We start from the raw sequence: 20,071 nt of genomic DNA, 5'->3' as shown, positions 1-20,071 counted from the left end.
AACTCAGATTTCTGGTTTTCCATTCTTCAAAATAAGAAAACCAGAGCAGTTGTGAATGAGAACTTAGAATGAGAAGAGGCAAGGAACAATGTATTGGCTTTTCCTCAAAAAAAATACAAATCACATATTTAACTATTTAAACTCAAGTGAAGATGTTAAGTTTCACTGTGATTTGGCTAAGAGCTATATTGCATTAACAACTACTGAAAAAAATCCATACATTTTCATAAACTTTTTTTTTGTCTATTTGGCCAAATAGACCAATGTTGGTCAAACAGACCAATACTGTGACTGCTACAATTCTAAACTTGAATAAAAACACACATCTAGTAGATATTACTAGGTTGCTCATAATAAGGCAGTATTTAGGATTTTTATGTATCAAATGCTTCTAGGAGTGCTTGAAAATGTGCTGCTTATACCTCAGAGTATTTTTATTTGTTTTTTTAAAAAGAATGTTCAAATACCTCCATATAAAAGTATTCCAAATGAAAAAGAAATTGTGATATAGAATCAGTAGAAGAATCTCACACAGCTCCACAGACCAAATCTGTAAGAGTAGTTAAAATCACAGCTGAGAGACTGAGAAAACTTGAATGTGTCAAAAGAAAAAAAAAATAAAAAGAATAGAAGGAAATAGAAGAAAAAAGAAATAGATTAGCTTCCTGAATTTAAATTCATATATGGAGAAAGAAATTTTTAAAACCATCTGTTGATAAAATGTGTTCAGGAAGCAGTATTCTAGCAAAAAGTACTTTGCAATTTTTTCACTTCAGAATTTTTAATCCCGCTTTGGTCTCTCCATTTGACTTTGTGAACTGGTGTTACTTTTGTTTTTTACCCCTGTTTGAAAAGCCCTTTCTTCTGCTTGGGAAACAAGGATTTCTCCATGAAGCCCTCCTTAGGCATTTGGAATTGTGCATTAGCAGCTGCACAGACATACTATTTGTTTCTGAGTCTTGAATAATGCAAAATGAATTGCAAAAGGCTGTGCACACACTACTTTGGGTAGGTCTGCAGCTAAATTATATGCCCAGACTTTGGAATGCCCACAATTTTGGTGCACTGGGGCTCTTCACCCTGCATGAAGGGACTGCTTTCTCAGCACACAGCCTCACCCTGTGCTCAGTCTTATGTACTGTGGTTGCAGCTCTCATACTATTCCCAAGTACCAAACGCTGCTTTGTTGGTGTTGGGGTTTTATTTTGGGAGGCCTTGTAAACACATATGGGTGGATAGTGCTGTTTCACCACAGTAACAACTCCAGAACTGTTGGAAATAATTGGAAGCTGCTGTATAAACATGGCACTTTAAAATATTTTGCCACTCAACCATTTGCTGTGCTGCCAAGGTTACCAACAGTACATTTGCAATTATCTGTCTTGCCATGATAGACAGAGATATGAAGTGTCAGCTTCTCTTTGCTCACACAATAAATGCAAACTCGTTTTCTTCTGAAATGGGAAAGCAGTTTCTTCAACAACTTTGAGCACAAAATTTAATATGCCAGTATTTGAATTCTTACACCAGATCTTGCTGCCAGGAAATGTTCATGATGAAAGTACTCTTATGAAAGATAAGAACAACAAGATAAAAAACAGAATATAAGAGAAAAGAAGACCTTCTATGTCAATACACAAATAATTCAGTATATTATTTCTCTGATAGTTAAAAACTATGTGGAAAATGTAAATGTAAATCTGTAAATATTCCCATCAAGGAGAAAATTCTATTCAATAACAGCCAACACTTCAGTATATGTAAATTTTAAAACATTAATTTAAACAGCATTTAACTGTAATACTGGAAGGATTCTGGATTAAGGAATGCTTCATTTAATGCTGTGCCAAGGCGAGATCTTAATGGCCAGATAAAGGCTTCAAATATTTAATTAATTGTTCAGAAACAGAACAATAAAGCAATTAGAAAAATTACAACAGATTTTGCACACCTTGTTGAAATTGGATGGAAGTGGAAGCCTGACAGAACTGGTATCTTTCACAGCTGGAGACTCATCTTGCAAGGTTACTGATGATGCTGCTATGAGTAGCTACTGTTTGGTACTTGACCTCTTACTAGAGGAAACCTCCATGTACCATTCAGCTCACAGTAAGTGTGATGTCTTTTCTTCACTATGCAGGAAGTGTAGCACTTGAAAGAGCATGATCAAACATGGGTCGTGAGAAGGACACACTCTTAATTGCATGGCCCTGCACAATTAACCTGGCAACCCCATTGGCTGATTTCAGTGAGGGGCACAGAATCAAAGAGAGAGTGTTCCAGAATGTTGAGAAATACTGAGCATTAGTAAAAACATTTCCATTAACTGGCAATTTTCAGTCCCAAACTAAAAAAAAAAATGGGAAGAAATCAAAAGCAGAATCCCAGTATATGTGTAATTCTAAGAGCTCATGTTGAAGCCTTTCTAATGTATAACTTCATTATCCATGCTTTCACTTCTCTTAAGATATATGAACACATTGTCAACATAGTCCAGCTTTATAAGATTCAGTAAGAATCAGAAATAATTTTCTGAGAACAATATAAGCCAAGCTAAACAGAACAAAGGTAGGCAAAGTGCCTATCACAAAAAAATTGCAGCTACGTGGGATTTCCTAATCAAACAGTATTTAGGAAAATGATCACGAAAGAAGCACTTAAAATTCATCATTAAATTCTTAGCTTTAGCAGCATTTCATTAGGAACCTGCAGAAGAGAAACACTGAAATATGTTATTGAAACAGGTCTCAAAGCAGTGGGCCTAATGGGGACACGAGGCACTCCTCTTGGCCATCTTGGTTACAGATTAGCACAAGGGCAACTTTTATTTACATCTGTGGAGATAGGTATGACGTGTAGGTTTTTTTCAGAAATACTGATAAAAAATATTTTTTGAATTCGTCTAACATTAATTTTGAATTATGTAGGCTTCTCTGGTACTCCTAATTCTTGTGGGCATAGAAATCAGCATCATATGAAAGGCTCATAATCAGCTGCACTTCTATCTTTAAATACTTTCTAAAATTTATCTTTAGATCTCCTTGTGAAGCACTATGTACTAACATAAGTTAGTAACACTACAGTTTTTGCTCAAGAAGAGCTTATCAACTGATTTAACTTGTGACATGACATGACAAGACATACCAACAGGAGTTGCTATGTGCGGTTACATGTTAGGGCTTAGAATTCCAACAAACCGACATTAAAAAATCAATTTTGAAAGAAATAAATTAAGAAAACAATGAAAAAAATGTAATATTCACATGCATTATTTAGAAAGCACCACAGCAATAATAAAACAGAACATTTCAAAACAATGCTTTTCCTTGAAAGACTCAAGTATGTTGTAAAATTACTAGGTATTTTTAGAGATAGTAAGTACTGGTACACATATTTAATAAGTGATTCATCTGAAACATCAGTCAGAGTTTGAATGAGATTTTTCAGAGTTTCAAAAAATTTATTATTTTTGCTAGTCATATTTACTACAGTAATACCACAGATCTAAAGGTCAGTGGATTTCAGTGGGCTTGTAACATGTACATTCAAGACTCTGACACGAGGAGTTCCCAGATAGTTAATGTGACAGAGATAGTTAATGTGACAGTAGCAAATCAGACGTTAATTTCATTGCTGTTTGGAGACAGGCTACAAGGGGAAAAAAACCCAAGCAACAGAAACACTGATAGAAAGGATGACAAAGGAGAAAAGGGCATGAGAAAATCTGGAGTGAAGCAAAGGTAACACCAACTGTCAAAAAAGAGTCTACACTTTAGTTCTGTGGGCTTTTCAAAATCCCCACAGTTCCTGTTTCTAGAGATGTGCCTAACTGCTGGATCCTCTGGCTGATTACTCCCTGAGAAAATCACTTGCAAAGTAAAGGTGTGAAAAGCTTTTTATGTCCAACAATGAGAGCAGATCTTCTGCAAGAAGGACAAAATGGGGCAAGAGAAGGGCATGATGTCAGAGATTGCTGGCAGAAACACCAAACTTCCTGCAAAAGGTCAGCTCTGATTCTGCAGCATTTCTAAAGAGGCCCTGCCAATGTAACTCAGTACCCAAATCTCTTTGATAACATACGTTGTTTTCCTTCACTTAAATTTCTCATGCAAAGGTTTGTATACCTCAGAATAGGAATGTGAAACAGGTTGGTTATTTCAATCATTGCTAAAGACAAAATGTCTTACCTATAACTGGAATACTCCCTTATTAATGAGTTAAACTTTGAGAAACGACACCTCTAAACTCTCACTGTAGTGGAGTGCTGCTCATGCACAGCAGAGAACATTCCACTGAAGGAACTAAATTACAGTAATATCTTACTTTTTGCAATCATCTTCCAAATTCCAGGAACCCACAACGGGAGTGATGAATGCAGAGGGCATGTTAAAATTGCAGCTAAACCACCTTAAACCTGCAGGCTACTCTAACCTTAGACCAAGGTACTGTGCAGGTGAATTTACAGGTTGAATATATAAAATGCTGAGGAATACTCCGCCTTTACCTGAGTTCTGAATCTCTGCTTCCCTGTGTCCTTATGTGTTTTATCTGCTTAAAACATAGGGAAAAAAATATGGGAACAAGGATTAGAATACCATAAATAAATTCCCGAAGAGTTTTCAGTGTCGACCTCTAATGGCACTGCTCAAAGCCCAAGTACAGAGCAGACCTTGACATCGTTTTGCTTCCTCATGCAAAACACTCTTTCCACTGGGTTAGATGATGGCAATGTGGCCCCTAATCCTCCACAACTACCTCACTCCCTCAGGTCATGTCACAGGGGAAAAGCTATGCTGCTTTATGTCTCCCAGGGAGAATACTGGTATCTGTGGTGATCCTCAAGCACAGACAGCATCCCTGGCTGCTGGGCTGGAACACGGCTCCCCTGATATTGGAAGGACCCTTCCTGCAAGTGGCAGGCTTACCTGTCTGGCTTACCTAGCAGCCCTCGGGTATCTCAGCAGTGGCAGCACTGCACTGGAAGGGGCCAACTGAGTGTCAGATGGAAGAAAGGGGCAAATAACTGACTGACAAAGATGATGTCTGTTCTGCTTTTCAGCACTCACTTTCCCCTTTTCTCACTTTCCTCCCTTTTCTGGGACACAGGTGGAAGTGGTCTGGAAATTGACTCACCTTCAGCTTTGGCTAAAAGAAAGTGGCAGGGGCCACTTTTTGTGAGGAGCCCAAAGTTGTCAGCGTCTGTCAAGCCCTGAGGATGCTCTGCCAGCACCTCTGGGAACAATCTTGTCAGAGCTTGGACAAGCAAGAATGTTGTCCTGACAGCTGGTGAGGTTTATCATGAAGCAAGCTGCTCTAAGCTCTTCTGCTGTGTCAGAACTAACTTATGCTGTGTTACTGCAGATGTAGAACTTCCAGAATTTTCAGAACTGCTGTTCTGAACATAGAAAAATAATAGAGTAATAAATTCACTTTTAGGTCTGTGTGCCCTTTACCAAATCTGGCCTCCAGTTACAAAAGAGGTATCTATAAAGGGAGATAATAATACCTTGTATCTTCAAGTCCCAAACACCTATTAAAGCACTTCCAAAGACAGAGGTACAAAGAAAAAGGCAGTCTGTAGAGGTCAGCTATTTTTAGAATTCCAGCCTTAGTAAATAGCCTTGTTTTTCTTCCACTATTGCCTTCTGAACTTGAGGTACCTTAAACGATTTCATTTTCAACTTGCAACTTAAACTGAGTAAACAGATTTTATTCTTAAAAAGGAAATAGACCTTAACTCAGTTCCACAGAAAATAATTTTATCTTTTTGCTATCCCTTTCTATAACTTTAGATTAATGTTGATTGTATAATCTGAGAAATTTTCTTACATCGAATCTATTCAGAACAATACATGTGCAGCTCACCCTCTTGTGAAAGGAGTAAACTATGGCATACCTACTGCACTATCACGCACTGCATGGTCTTTAAGGGGTAAGTTAAACTACCCACATCTGAGATTGTTTATAGGAACATTCCCATTCCCATGCAGACCAACTCCCATTAGTAAAACTAAGATCTGAGTCACTGGAACAGGTGTAGTCTCTGATACACAGTACTGTTTGCAATCACTTCAGGATGTAGAAATCAGTGAATATATGCCAGCCAAAGAGAGTGGAATAAATACTGTCATAATCTGCTTCTAGAATCTGATCTGCTCAAAATTACAAGAAAATTTGAAGCATGGAAGAAAATTCCAGTAAATGTTTACAGAAGCTGAACATCAAAGTTGAGGGAAAATGTGACTTTATATGATAAGAATGCTCAGTAATCCTGAAAAGCTCTTCTTTCAAGGGAGACAAAGCTCTCCCCTACTTTACTAATTTCAGACAGTCACAGTTAAATCACCAAGACAATTTCCTAGGTAAAGTACTATTAAATGACTGTAAGAATTGTGGGTTCTAGCATGCCACACTGAAACAACTTACTGAGATGCTTTTAGTATAGCCTGTGAGAGCAAAATGATGTTTTATGTTTCCAAGAGCTTTCTGAAGTGGAAGATCTCAGTATTTTTTACTTGACAGGATTTTTAAGGTCAGAATTTTAAGCTGTTACTGTTTAAAACATCTGCAAAATTTTAGCAAGAAATCACGAAACCTCGTATGGATTTAGAGGGCATTATGCTACTGGTATTATCATGTTTAAACAGTATGAATTCTTGCAATGAATATTGACTGCTTTCCTTGTTTTCTTATGTATCACAACATTATTTTTGATATTTAACTATACTTTTATCAGGCCACATTCTGGCTATCATGATGCAGTCTCTGTGAAGCACTTACCTTATTTCTTAACCTTCCTCTGGCAGTTGAAATGCTAAGAACTCCAGCAGAGGTTGGACACAGCCAGCAGTGCCTGTGATTCAGAACCCCATGATCGACGTTATCACCCTCCCCACCTCTCATACATACACTGAGAGGAGTACCATGGCAGTGACTGCAAAGATGTGTAGGAATGACAGAGAGCTCCATAAATGCTGCTCAATGGGGCAGACTTCTGGTTTGTTGGTCTATCTGCCGGCATAAAGTTGGTTTTGCATCACAATTATAAAAATTCTTCCCTCTTGAGCCAAGCGTTGCTGTGCCTTGTTTCTGCTAGGCTAATACTGACTGCCAGCAAAGCTTTATTTAACATCTGCAGTTAAACAGTTAAAATGATTTCTGTTATGTCTATCTCAATACAGCTTTCATTAACTTAGAGGTCTGGAGTCTTCACTTAATTCGTAAAATATTTTGAGGCAGTCTTTTTTGTTTGTGTGCTTTAAAAAGCAGATAATAATTATGTAGGGTTGCAATTCAGCAAAAATTCAGACAGTTCAATAAAAAATTGGCCACAATTGGGTGTCAGTAGAATGTTCTAAAACAGCCTTAGGAAACTATCTAATATGAATTAGTTCCAAGAAATTACTATTTGATGCTTATTGAAAACTGTAGACTGCAAAGGAGAACAAAGTAGAAATTACATAAAACTATGAACTTAAAGCAACACTATAATAGTCTTTTTGTGCACAGGATTGCCATCAAGATATGATTTTTAGTTGATTTTCTCAACCTTTCATGAACTTAGGGGCACTTAAAATTAACAACTATTTTATGAAAGTAACAAATGCACACGGGTGTCAAATAAAGGAACTTTTTCTTTGAATTTTCCCAAGGAGATTTATGATGACTTTGTCACAGGCTGGAAGAGACACCTAGAATTTACTTGGTCCAAGCCTCCTGCTCAAAGCAGTGTCAGCTGCAGAGGATTACTGAGGGCCATGACCAGTTGAATTCTCAGTATCTCCAAGGATGGAGACTCCAGAACCTCTCAGTGCACCTGTTCTAACATTCTACCTGCCTCACAGTAAAGGAGTTTAAAATTTTTTTAAATCAATATTTCTTTGTATTTCAATTTTTACCTGCTGTCCTATCACTGAGAATAGACTGACTGTGTCTTCTTTACTCCATCAGGTATTTTTTACATGTATTGATAATATCCCCCTCCCAGCCTTCACGCAACCCCAGGTCCAGCAGCCTTGCCTTGTATGTGGGATGCTGCCTAACTATCTTTAAGGTAGCTGACTAGACCTGGTTTGGATGTTCCTTCCTCCTTTCTACTAGGGAGCCCACTGCTGGACCCAGTATTCTGTAGATGGCTTCAAAAGCCCTGAGTAGAAAGTAAGGATGACCTCCTTTGACTTGCTGGCAAGATTTCTTAAAGCAGCATAGGAGGCTGCTGGCCCTCTTTGCACAAGGGCACAGGCTCATGTTCAACCTGATGTTCACCAGAACCCCCCAGATCCTCTTCTGCAGAGCAGCTGCCCCAGCGTGTACAAGTGTAGGGGTTTATTCCTCCTTAGATTTGGAACTTTGCAACACCAGTCAGAAAAAGAAAAATCACATTCAGAGCTATGCTCACAGAGATGTGCATTGCCATGCACCCCTGAGCTCCTCACACTGTTTTGTTTCATGCAAAAAAACCACTGCCAACATATATATCAGACTGCCACAGAGACACTGCCAGTTCTGGTCTCAGTGTGCCAAGTGGACACATTATGTAAGCATATCAAGTGCCTGAGAACATGTAAGGACATTTACCAAAGTGTGTCCACAGTTGTGCAGACCTATATCTTAAAATACAGCTCTGAGTTATCTTTCTGTTGACATCCCAGACTTGGTGGACTCCACATATAAAACCAGCTCCCTGTTTGATGAATTCTAACAGATCACCACTCTATCATCCCCTAAAGCAGACTCCCTTCCATAACAGAGATCTGCATCTTTTCCCCCCTTTTTTCTTACTGTTACAAATATTTTTCTTCTCTTTTATTTGGAAAAAATCATGCTGACTCATTTTCCTGTTGCTGTACTTTCTCCAGTTCTGACCATAAAAACTAATACTACAGGGATGCACAATGTAAATACTTTGAGATTTTTAATTTCTGCTACATTATATAGCAGAAAATGCAATGAAAGGACCACACCTTACTCCCCTTCTCCAGAAGAGAGCTCATTAAAAATCACTAACAACTTACAGTATGAGAGCAGGAATTGACCTGAAGCCCTGAAAAAACCAACACTGAAAGGAAGATTTACTTTGATTTGCATTACTAAAAGAACATTAACTAGAGACAGGATATTTCAGTTTAGATTATTTTCATTTCTAATCTTTATTCCTCTTTGCTAAAATCTCACTATTTCTATAAGAAAAAGGTATCAGAGCAAATAAAGAAGAGGATGTAGTATCTATGAGGCCCTATTAAGTTGGAGACTTAATTTGAAGTTTCCTTTTTTGGTAGTATTTTTTTAGTAAATAGGTTTTTAAATACACCGCAGTGTAAAGATGTCCTTATTCAATCTCAGCATTTTTTGAGATCTTAATATTTAGAGAAATCACATTTGTCAGATACAGATTGCTCAGATGCACACTTTGCTTACTGAGTGCTGGGTAGCAGCAAGTATGCGAGAGAAGGCATCGTTCTATGCACAACCTGTTTTTTGTATCTTTGTTTACTGTTTTATGAAATCTCTGCTACCAGAAGCCACCAGGTTTGAGGTAGATGGGGCAATAAGGTCTAATCCAGTGTGGACTTTATGCTTCCTTGCTACCTCACCTTTTTTTCACTATCTTCTTTGTCCTTCTCTCTCTGTTTTTAAAACGTAAGTGTGACTTTCACTTCCTCTGCTTCTAAAGCTGAATCTGCTTTTGTTGGAATATCAGTGTATCCTTTTTCTACAGGTACACTTGCAGCTTTCTCTTCTTGTTCACATTACACCACTGTCCTACACTGATGTCTGCCTAATATTCCAGAACTGATATGTCCATGACCAAGGTATTTTTTATCCTCATGGCTTCTATCCTGCTCAGTTTCTAATGCATTATCTCCCCCTTAGCATTTCTTTCTCTTCCCAGAATTTCCAGATTTCTTCCCAGAGCTAGAGGATTTGGTTTTGTTTCTTTCCTTCCAAGTCTTTGCATCTTTCCTCTTTGTTATTTTGCTTAGTCTTGTAGGACAAGTGAATTACGAAAGACAGTAAGTGCCTCTTCTAATTCTCCAAGTCGGGCGTGTCATTTAAGAGTCTCAAATGCACTAGTGCCAACAGGAGTTGGACTAGGTGATCTCTAGATCATCGCCAGAGGTCCTTCTAATCCTAACAACTCCTTGATTCTGTGAAATCCCAGTATGTTCAAAGAGGAATAACGTAACATGCAGGTGTCTGCTAATGTGCCAAGGAAAACAGTACAAACAAGATAAACAAACTTAGTCTTCTCTTAGCAACACCAACTTCTCAAAAGGAAGAGTGCCCTGCAACACCTTAGGTAGATCACTCAGAGACTAACTGAACATTACTGATGATGGTAATTAATAGAATGCTGTTCCCTTGTGAAATGTTATAGTCTGGTAACATAAATTACTTGCTATTATTCTTTCTAGGTGGGAAAGCAACACATTTCCTTTAATAAGTTTTGGAAGACAGAACCTGTTGTGTTACCCAGTGCAGTGCTGTGTATTTTGAAATAAAGCAGTGAACTAAATAAGCCTTCATGCCATATGCTGACTAACAGTGGTTTCTGAGCAACACACTACCCTCCTGACTATTTAATACTGAGGATGATTTAATGCATTCCTGTCCCTAAGCATTTTTCTTCCTGATACTTTTTCTTCCTATCCAATTATATTCCTCTTCCAGATCCTATTTCATATGCACTACATCAGTCATTTTGCTGAAGTAAAGACTAAATCTCTGAGACTATTTATTGCTCCTCTCCTTCTACTTCTTTTCTTGCTGTATCTTCATTTCCCACCTTTCCTCACAAACACACCAATGTCTCATATAGCTTTCCTCAGCTACAGGAGGGTGGGGATGAGAAGCACATCTTGTAAAATGTTTGTCAAACCAAACAAGTAATTTCCAGAGAGTTTCTAACACCTACCAGTTGTTACGGATATCACAGTATTATCAGAGTTATTTAAAACAGTTTTAGATTAGCCAAATGTCAATCTCGCAGCAATTGCACAACCTTCAGGACATCTTTGTGTATATGACAGACTTCCAGCTGCAAAATGATTGCTCAAAAAACCTGTGCACTTTCTAAATGATCATTTATCAGTTGTTTTCTTTACAGTGGAAATATATTTAAAAGTTACAAAGTAGTTTCAGCTATTCAAATGCATTATTTTGGTTTAGTTTCTTTTGAGTCTGAAAGCACACAAGATAAATTTTACTTATTTGTTTTCACATTTTTTCAGTGTACTGGTTCAAAAGAACTATGTCTATTCATTGCTTCATTTTCTTAAAAGCTCCAACCGAATTTAGTATTTTAAAAGTGTGTATTTTGTTTGAGGAACAAATCAGAGGTTACAAAACCAACTTGAGTGACTCTGCACAAAGTCTTACTTGAAAATGGTGACAATTGTACTAAAACATCCAACCAGTATCTTCTTCTGTTTGGTTTGTTAGTCTGGCCTCCCCTTATATATCAAGCCTGTAACAGATTTCTTTTACATATTAAAGTGATGAAAGAAATTCAATGGGGATTAGGCAGAGCTACAAAAAAAGATGGTTTTTTTTTTCTAGTGATGCACAATGGCTTATGGTAGATAAGACAGATGCAGAAAGTTCTGACTTAGTGTAATCAGAAAGACATGTATAAATATAAATGCCCCAGTCACCATACTGTGAAGAACCACATGGAATTAGCAGCACGAATTCTAATTTTTTAGGAAACTGCTATTTATGCTGGTTGATCTTGCACTGAGGCATAGTCTCAAGTATGTGATAATACATTCTGTCACCATGGAAAGGAATGTACATAATGTAATACCAAAGAATAAATTAAAACATTATATGCTGGCAAAGCGTTCACTCTTACTTCAACACAAACAAGGGTTTAAAAACATGTAGAAGGTAAACAAAAGTTTTCAGACTAGTATTTGTATTCCCCTCACTCAATTTTCACCTAATTTTGGTTTAATTTTGTTGAGTCTTTAATTGAGCTGAGCTAGTTGTCTCTTAACTATTCAATCAGATATACTCAATGAAACACTGGGCAGAAAGCTATTGCTATTTCACCCTTGAAGGGCACAGCTTCCCTCTTGATCTGTAGTGATACGTAGTAAAATCCTGTTTGCCTTACATAAAAGCATCCAGTGAAATCAGAAGGATACGTTCTTGGTAAAGGGACAAGGTCTTGATCCAAAATTGTACTATGATATGGATATGAACATTCTGCAAAATTTGTGGTCATACACCTCTACATCTAAACCAGAAACACAAATCAATGCTTTTCCTGAAAGTTTCCATTATGTAGTATTTAACAAAGATTTGCACATGAATACAGCTTTAATTAAACATAAGTTGCCTCCTACCCAGAAATAGCTGCTAGTTTTTGATGAGCCTGATAGGCCATCTCACATCCCCGGGTTCGAGTTTTGTGCAATTCCGCGTGCAGAGAAGGACAGGTGACTGAGACATCCCCAATAGAAATGACCAGCTCCCGATAGAGAGCCACCTGGGTATTGAACTCCTGGACAAGCTGAAAAACAAAAACAATTTACATACGTGAGAATTTTTAACTACATCGGTAAAAACAATCCAGTTTTTTAAAAACATGCGCAATATCGGGCCTGTTCCTGCTGCTCACAATTTCACAGCACACAGGATCAAGAGCCCACGATTCAGTAAATGACTAGAGCCTCCATGGCAGCTGCTTCTTCTGTGAGCTATAAATGCTCATCTGTAGGAAAAGTAGGGTTTCTGCTTTTAATATCTGAAAATGTTTCAGTTATTAGTATTAAATATTAAGCAGACAAAAAACCATCTGCTTTACTAGTAGGATGAGGTTATTTTTTGCTATCATGAAAGGCGAAAATATCTCCAGAAATTATTGCCTTTGCTCCTCCTGCTTCCTGATTAACAGCATATTCAGGGACTGGAATGTAGCATTTGCTTTTAAATTGGCAATTTTGCTAATTTATTTTGTAGTGATTTCTGTTCTGTCACTTTCCTTCAACCCAGATTTCTGACTTAAAACTCATCTGCTACTACTGGCTAAGAAGTTGTACCAGATAGGTGCCTTCCTGTCGAAATTCCAGAAAGCACCTCTTCTAAAGTGCATGTGCAAAAAAAGAAACAAATAATTAAGTAAACACTACAACCTGTACAGAAACCCAATATCCAGCAGATACATGAGGATGTTACTGAATAAATCGGTAATTTCAGAGTGATGGAAAGATCATTATTGTTTAGTTCCACTGATTACATAGAATTACATTTCAAGGAAATGAAGCATTTGCTGTCTTCTGAAAGAATGCACATAAGACCATTTGCTCCACATGGTGGCGGGGGTGGAAAGACTCGAGTAATAGAACAGAATATTTATTTATCTGTGTTTTGACCTCAATTTCCAAACTACATAAAAACAGACAAGAGTAATTGCTCATAATTCTGCAGTCATCATTACCACCAGAAGTTCAACACACCCCAACATAAAAACATGCTAAGAACCTGGAGTCTATCAGAGCTATTAATTTTTAAAGTCAAGCCCTCAAATTCTCATGCTCAGGAAATAAACACGTCACTTCTGCAGTATTACATTCATATCCTTCACGCATCCCACTGCAATTAACTATATAGCTGAGAACCAGTATCAAAAATAGTTTTGGCCATGCTTTCTTAAATTTTATTTTAAGAATAGCAAATAGGTTCCTCTGCTTCAGGAGCAGCAAGTCAGTCCAAGTGCATTTCAGTACATCTGCACCCTCCCACACCCAGATCCCAAACAAACCCAAAAGCACACATCAAACAAAGCCCTAGGCACAATATTTGCTAAACAAGTCTTCAACTCTTATCATTCTGTAGCTTAAGAGAATGCATGAAGGCAATGGAGATGAAAAAATTGTACTGTGTTGTGTCACAGTGTGATTATTCTGCATTAGGAAGAAAAGCGTCGCATCCTGCAACTGGTAACTGGTTGCACCAGATGCATTTTGCCAATTCTCACCTGACATCCCTCGTTTAAACAGTCTTATCCAGCCACCTTAGCACTGCCCAGGAAAACAAAACCACACAAATGTTGCTAAATCAAAACAGAGAACAAGAAAAAAAACATGCTGCTTTTACCTCCTGAATCCTACCGCAACTTGATAACCCACCTATAAAACGTATTTTATTTCTAATCAGTTAATTCTAACAACTTGTCTATAACTAACATATTATGCTGTTGGGAATGAGAAAAAGGCAGAACCCAGCAAGATCCACTTGTTGGGTATATTTATAGAGCTACTGTGGCAGCTTTTGTTCCTCTATGCACTGGGAATTGCTCCCAATCTTGAAGCATCAGAGTGGATAATCTGCCAGCACATTTTTCAGCACCAGAGGAAAAAATACTGCCAGTATCCAGCAGAATAGAAGTAGCAGCTCCATTTTCAATGCTTGCTACTGGACAGAGCTTTAGCCAGGTATGGATTTGTCAAAAAAAGTAACAGTGACTTCATTTTTTTTTAACATCTGTCACTAGCTAGAGGGGCAATTTTGGGGCCCAGTGTCAGCCTGACTGTAACCCAAGGAATCTGAAATGGGGCATATAGTGCTGATTTGGAGGAAAGTGGGATGCAAGGACTTCAGTATGCAAGCATTCTGAACACAGGTGAGGAAAAATCTCATACCAGAATGTGACAGTCCACAAATAACACAGACGCTGGTGTTTCACCTGAGGTTTTACAACTGCAACCAGCTTCTCTAGGAAGACTGGTAACAGGTGCCATATATACCAGGGACAGAATTTCAGGGCCTCAGATTCTGTGTCCTGATTTAGAAAGGTATTAGGGCAAGCATGTGGTTGCTGCACAAGAAAGCAAGTAGACAGTGCAGTCATTCATTGGAGGCAACTATTTACCCATTCAGGCTTCAGTGAGCCAAGTCTGGGTACAGATTTGGACGATCTACCAAAAAGCAACTCGATCTGCTTTGCGGTGTGTGTACAGGGGCGAGGACTCCTGCTCCCGCAGGATTGTCCAGGCGCCCGGCTCCGCTCCCTGTCCCGCAGCTCCCGTCTCTCCTCCCGGCTCCCGCCTTGGATCGGCGACCAGTTGGGGCGCAGGGCAGCACCCCGGCGGGGACTGCGGGTTTAAAAACAGTGCAACTGCACGTGATGGGAATAGTCAAGGTGGCGGGAGCAGAGGCACCGCTGCCGGCGCCGGGAGAGCTCGGAAAAGGTAACAAACTACGGCAAGCCCGCCCGGGGTACCCACCATCTTACAGTCGTCCAGGGTTCTTTGGATCTGGTAGGCGCTATCGGAGCCGCTGCCCCGGCGTTCGCTGTCGCGGCCGTGCGGCGAGGTCCTGCCGCCCTGGAAGATGGAGGCGGCGGAGCGGGGGCGCTTCCTGCGCCCGCTCGGTGCAGCGCTCATGCACACGCATCCGCCGCGCGGAGCCGCCCGCGGGCGCGGGCAGCGCCTTCCCCGCCGCCGCCGCCCGGGCACGGGTGCGGGCCCGCGCCGCCTGTCGCCTCGGCCGGGCCGGAGCCGCGCCGCTCACGGCAGCGAGCGCGGCTGCTGTGGGCGATAGCCTGGCGCCTGCGGAAGAGCCCGGGGAGCGCCCTGCAGCATCGCCTCCGCTACCGCGGGGAGAGGCGGAGGGGCTGGCGCCTGCCCTCCTTCAGCAGCATGTCAGTCCCTGCGGAACCGCCCCGCCGGTGGCATGCTCCGCCGTCCTCCTTCGCGGGCGGGGGGGCGCGACCGTGCCCGCTGGGGCAGGGCTCCCATGCAGCGCCCGGTGCTCCCGGCGGGGAAGCCCGACCCGCCGCGTGTGGCCGGGCGCCCGCCGGGAGCGGCGCGGAAGGTCCGGAGGGGCTGGCGCCGTCTGCAGCACCGCCCCCGCGGGGCGGGAGCGCCGTGCCCGCGCCCGCCGCGCCCCGGGCCCGCCCGCGCTGTGAGGGGGCCGGATCAGCGCCGGGCCGGGCCGAACCGAACCGAACCGAACCGGGAGCCACCGCCCCGCTGGGAGCCCCGGGACCGCGGGGCACCGCCCGCCCCGCTTCTGCCGGAGTTCATGCTGGTCTTTAAGAGGCATGCTCAGGCATCGCTTTTCTTTTTAAAGACTTGGTTCGCTGTTCATATTTTATAAAATTTAGTCAAATGTTAGAGAGCGTCCCAATGAGGGATACGAGGATGGGGGATCTGGAGGGGAAGCAGCTGAGGTCACTGGTTTGTTCAGCCTGGAGAAGAAGGGGCTAAGGGGAGACCTCATCGTGGTCTTCCCGTCGTGAGGGGAAGCAAAGGGGGCAGGCGCCAATCCCATCACTCACACCCAGTGCCAGGACTTGAGGAAATGGCATGAAGCTGAGTCAGGGGAGGTGTAGGTTGGATATCAGAAAATTTTTCCTCCAGAGGGTGGTGAGCACTGGAACAGGCTTGCCAGAGAAGTGTCACAGCACCAAGCCTAACAGAGTTCAAAAAGTGTTTGGACAACACTCCTATTTATGTGGTGAGATTCTTGCTTGTCCTGCACAGGGCCAGGAGCGAATTCAGTGGTCCTGATAGGTCCCTTCTAGATCAGCATATTCTATGATACTATGACTTACTTTCTGTCTCTAAAAACTTCATATTTTGCAGCTCTAACAAAAATGTTTGGTGTGCGTGGTGGGACAAGACTGTATTTGTTGTTATAGGAAAGACTAAATAATAATTGAGTGGAGAAACTCCTCTGCACCAGCACCACAGTGCAGTTGCAGTTCATCAGGCTGATGCTCACAGGCTGTGGGCACGAGCCCCTCCAGTGCAGGGGGCTGTGGGGCTGGGCATCTTCTGTGTCTGTAGCTTCCTTCGCCAGGGGCTTTTTTGGACTGCACTGCCCCAGCATAAGCTATGGCCTGCGCTGGCTTCAGCTTCTGCTGGTCCTGTTCCTCTCCGTACCCAGGGAGCTATGGCTGCTTAGCTCGCTTCTGGTATAATTGTATTTATTCAGGCCGCTGAATAAGAGCTTTTTTGTGTTTCGGTAATGTTCTTGAATCCAAAGCAACATCAAACACATCACACAGAGTAACCTAGTCTTGCCAGGGAGCTTGAATATGCCATCAATGGCACTGTGGCAGCTTGAGGAACTCTTTTCAGGCTGTGCTGAACATTACTGTAACACAGACAACCTGATATCGACTTTAATCTGGATATGGCCTATGAATCTACTTTCGAACTCTTTTTTAGACTTTTCCTGCTATTTTTACAAAAATGTAAGCTATGGGATATGTGGTTGCATGGATAGATTTGCAGCACTTGCAAGTGCTGTCATCACATTAGTTTAAACTAAAATGACCTTGTAATTGTAACTTTACCTTTGCAAATGTACTACTAGATTTTCAGCATTCAGCACAGAAAAACTTGCAGTTTTCTAGTCCTATTTGAAGGACATAACTTATTTTTTCATAGTTAATTAAATTCTTTTATAGGAAATAAATGCCTGAAATTATACTTTGAGCTAGGATGTCATACTGCTACAATATAGAGAAAAGATATTTCCTAAAGACAAGAAAAATATTTTTAATACTGGTAAAAGCATAATGAACACATCCTCTCCTCACATCTATGTAGGTAAGAAAAAATATATTTGTAAAGGGAAATTAAATATAACACTATGCCATACCACTGCTAGTGTTTTATTTGTTGCTTAAGGATCATTTTAGTCAAATGTTGTAGTCTTTTTTTGGTCTATTTCTAGTTGTATTAAGAGCTACTGCAGTAGCAGTAATGAAATACTGCTAATACTAAACCAACAACAATAACAATAAATCTATCAGAGAGTGCAGCATGTTTTCTTTTACGTTACCTGTCTTGGCCAAAGCTCTGGTCCCTTGAAATCAGCACCAAAGTCTTTTAAGAAAGATTATAATTTAGTTCCTGGTGATATATCTGCCCTATGTAAAGCTAAGTCACAGATGAATTTTGTCCGTCAGTCAGCATCTGGAACAGTTTTGAAGTTCCAGTGACTTACTTCATTTCACATGGTATATTCAATATGTCCACATTTGGAAGTGGATATGGTGATTCTTTCTGTAATTTGTAAGACTCCATGTTTTCATAATTGTTCTGGCTGACCTCAAAACCATCATGGAATGTGGTGAATTTGATGGCACTTCGTCAGCATAACCCAGGGCTCTGTTGGAGAAACCTGTGAGTGACAGGTACCTATCAGTATCAGTCTGGGATGCATAAGAAACAATGATTTTTGTAAGCATCCCAGGAATGGGGATGCAGGAAAGAGCTCCCACCCAAGCCACCAAAGGCTATTGCAGGGTGGGCAGTGGAAGCAACAAGAGTCAGTATCACCAGGAAACAAAATGCTCTCTCTTGAAAACAGAGGTATGTATGTTGAAAACTTTCTTTTAGGGAGAGACATGATTCTTTCTTCTTGTCTGAACTTGTATTTCTGTAAGATTTCCTTATTCCAGCCTCATCTCCTGATGTTTGATGGGTTGCAGGAAGCAGGGGCTTTTGCAGGGCAGCTGCTCCCTTCCATGGCATCCTCTCAAGATCACAGGCAGGTGACCTTGAGATAAGTTAGGAAAGTACATGGCCTGTTACAGTCAAATTCTTTGCAGCTCTATAATTCATAATGAACCAAAAGTCTGTATGTGGGCTTTCCTCAGCCTAGCCTGTATGGTAATTCCAAAAAATCAACTGAGATGAACTTTTTTAAAATTTGAGAGTTTCTCTCATTCCATTTTGTTGTAATCTTTGTCTGATTCATTTATTGCCCTTGGTGTTGGCTTCTGATGATATTTCTCAAGGGTGTGTAGAATGTAATGGACCTGATAAGTTATGAAAGAGAGACTGATTTTCTGAGAAATCCTTGACATGTCCTTGTAGGGAAAACCAGGGGAAAGAGATATGTAAAATTTAGGAGGAAAAAAGGCCATTTCTCTAGATACAGATATATATAGAGAAGAGGAAACAAAGAAGCAGGTACTGAAGAAAAACAGGAAAGTATTTCTGCTTGATCGTCTTAAGACAGAAAAAAACCTCTAAGTTTAAAAGTTAAATTGAAAATGAAAACAAAAAAATTTGACTTTCACATTTCTATGAAATATATATTTTTAAAGAAACTGAAATGATTGTCTTTCTAAGTCAGTCTGGTACATTTTAAACAGCACAGATTTATACGCTGAAAATGCAGGGTGTCTGGAGATCAGTGTCTGGAGATAAGGTACTTGAGTTTTGTACCAGGCTTATTGTGGAGTAAAACTGTTTAACTTTCACGAATAACAATGTAATAATGCATTTGAAAATCACAACTTTAATGGCCAATTCTTTATCATAAATTATTTCATAAGACTGGGAAGTTAGGGTAAGGAGTACCACAAGGGGGACTATTCCATACTGATTCCATAAAGTCTTTTATGTATCCAAAATGTCAGTCTTCCTGACTTCAGAAATCCTCCAGCAGAGACAGCTCCCAGCACCCTTTCTCTTCAGCCTCTGCTCAGTGCAATGCTTACCAAGTCAACTTATTTTGTAGCAAAATTTGCATACATTAGTGTATTTTCAATGTGTACCAGTGTAATACTAAGATATAGGAAAAAATGTAATACCCGGTTGTGGTGGCTAACAGCTGGCCTGGGGGGTCTCACAGTCATAAATAGTCCTAATTATGATTTTATAACTCAAATGTGACTTATTATATAGCTACCTTGGTTATATAACTCGACCAGTCTGGGCTGTTGGGGAGCAGGTCTAGGCTGTAGGGGACATGGGCAGCTTTTGGCCAGTTAACCGAGGGACAACTAATTCAGCCAGGACTGATTCAGGGCTTTCAAAACTATATGAGAACAGCACTCACTGACAATTGGCTGTTGTCACACGAACCTCGGTGTGTTCTGTATCTTGCCTGTCTCTGAAACCGTGACCAGTGGTGACCTGCTGACGTGATGCAACAGCTGCCATGGGTAGAGTAGGGGGACAGAGGGCAGCAGGGATAGATGCCTGCAGCCTGCAGAGCTGCAGAGAGCGGTGTGTGGGGAGCTGTGGTAGTCCCAGCAGAGCAGTGGGTATGGCTGTGAGCAGCGTGGAGAGCTGCAGAGAGTGGCAGGGAAAGCCGC

At 40.7% G+C, this 20,071-nt stretch overlaps 1 protein-coding gene across 1 annotated transcript in view; it reads right to left on the bottom strand.

Moving 5' to 3' along the window:
* Positions 1 to 15,786, bottom strand: part of RGS7BP (regulator of G protein signaling 7 binding protein) — a 35,488-nt gene extending 19,702 nt beyond the window's left edge. The window contains exons 1-2 of the mRNA XM_063422027.1: positions 15,234 to 15,786; positions 12,351 to 12,517 (exon numbers count right to left, since the gene is read on the bottom strand). Coding sequence (XP_063278097.1) covers positions 12,351 to 12,517; positions 15,234 to 15,392 — 326 coding nt within the window. The 5' untranslated portion in view covers positions 15,393 to 15,786. The remainder of the gene's footprint in view (positions 1 to 12,350; positions 12,518 to 15,233) is intronic.
* Between the last annotated feature and the right edge of the window lie 4,285 nt (positions 15,787 to 20,071).

Source organism: Prinia subflava, chromosome Z, assembly GCF_021018805.1.
Source record: "Prinia subflava isolate CZ2003 ecotype Zambia chromosome Z, Cam_Psub_1.2, whole genome shotgun sequence".
In the NCBI taxonomy this organism is placed as follows: domain Eukaryota; kingdom Metazoa; phylum Chordata; class Aves; order Passeriformes; family Cisticolidae; genus Prinia; species Prinia subflava.
This window is presented reverse-complemented; position numbering and strand designations above follow the sequence as displayed.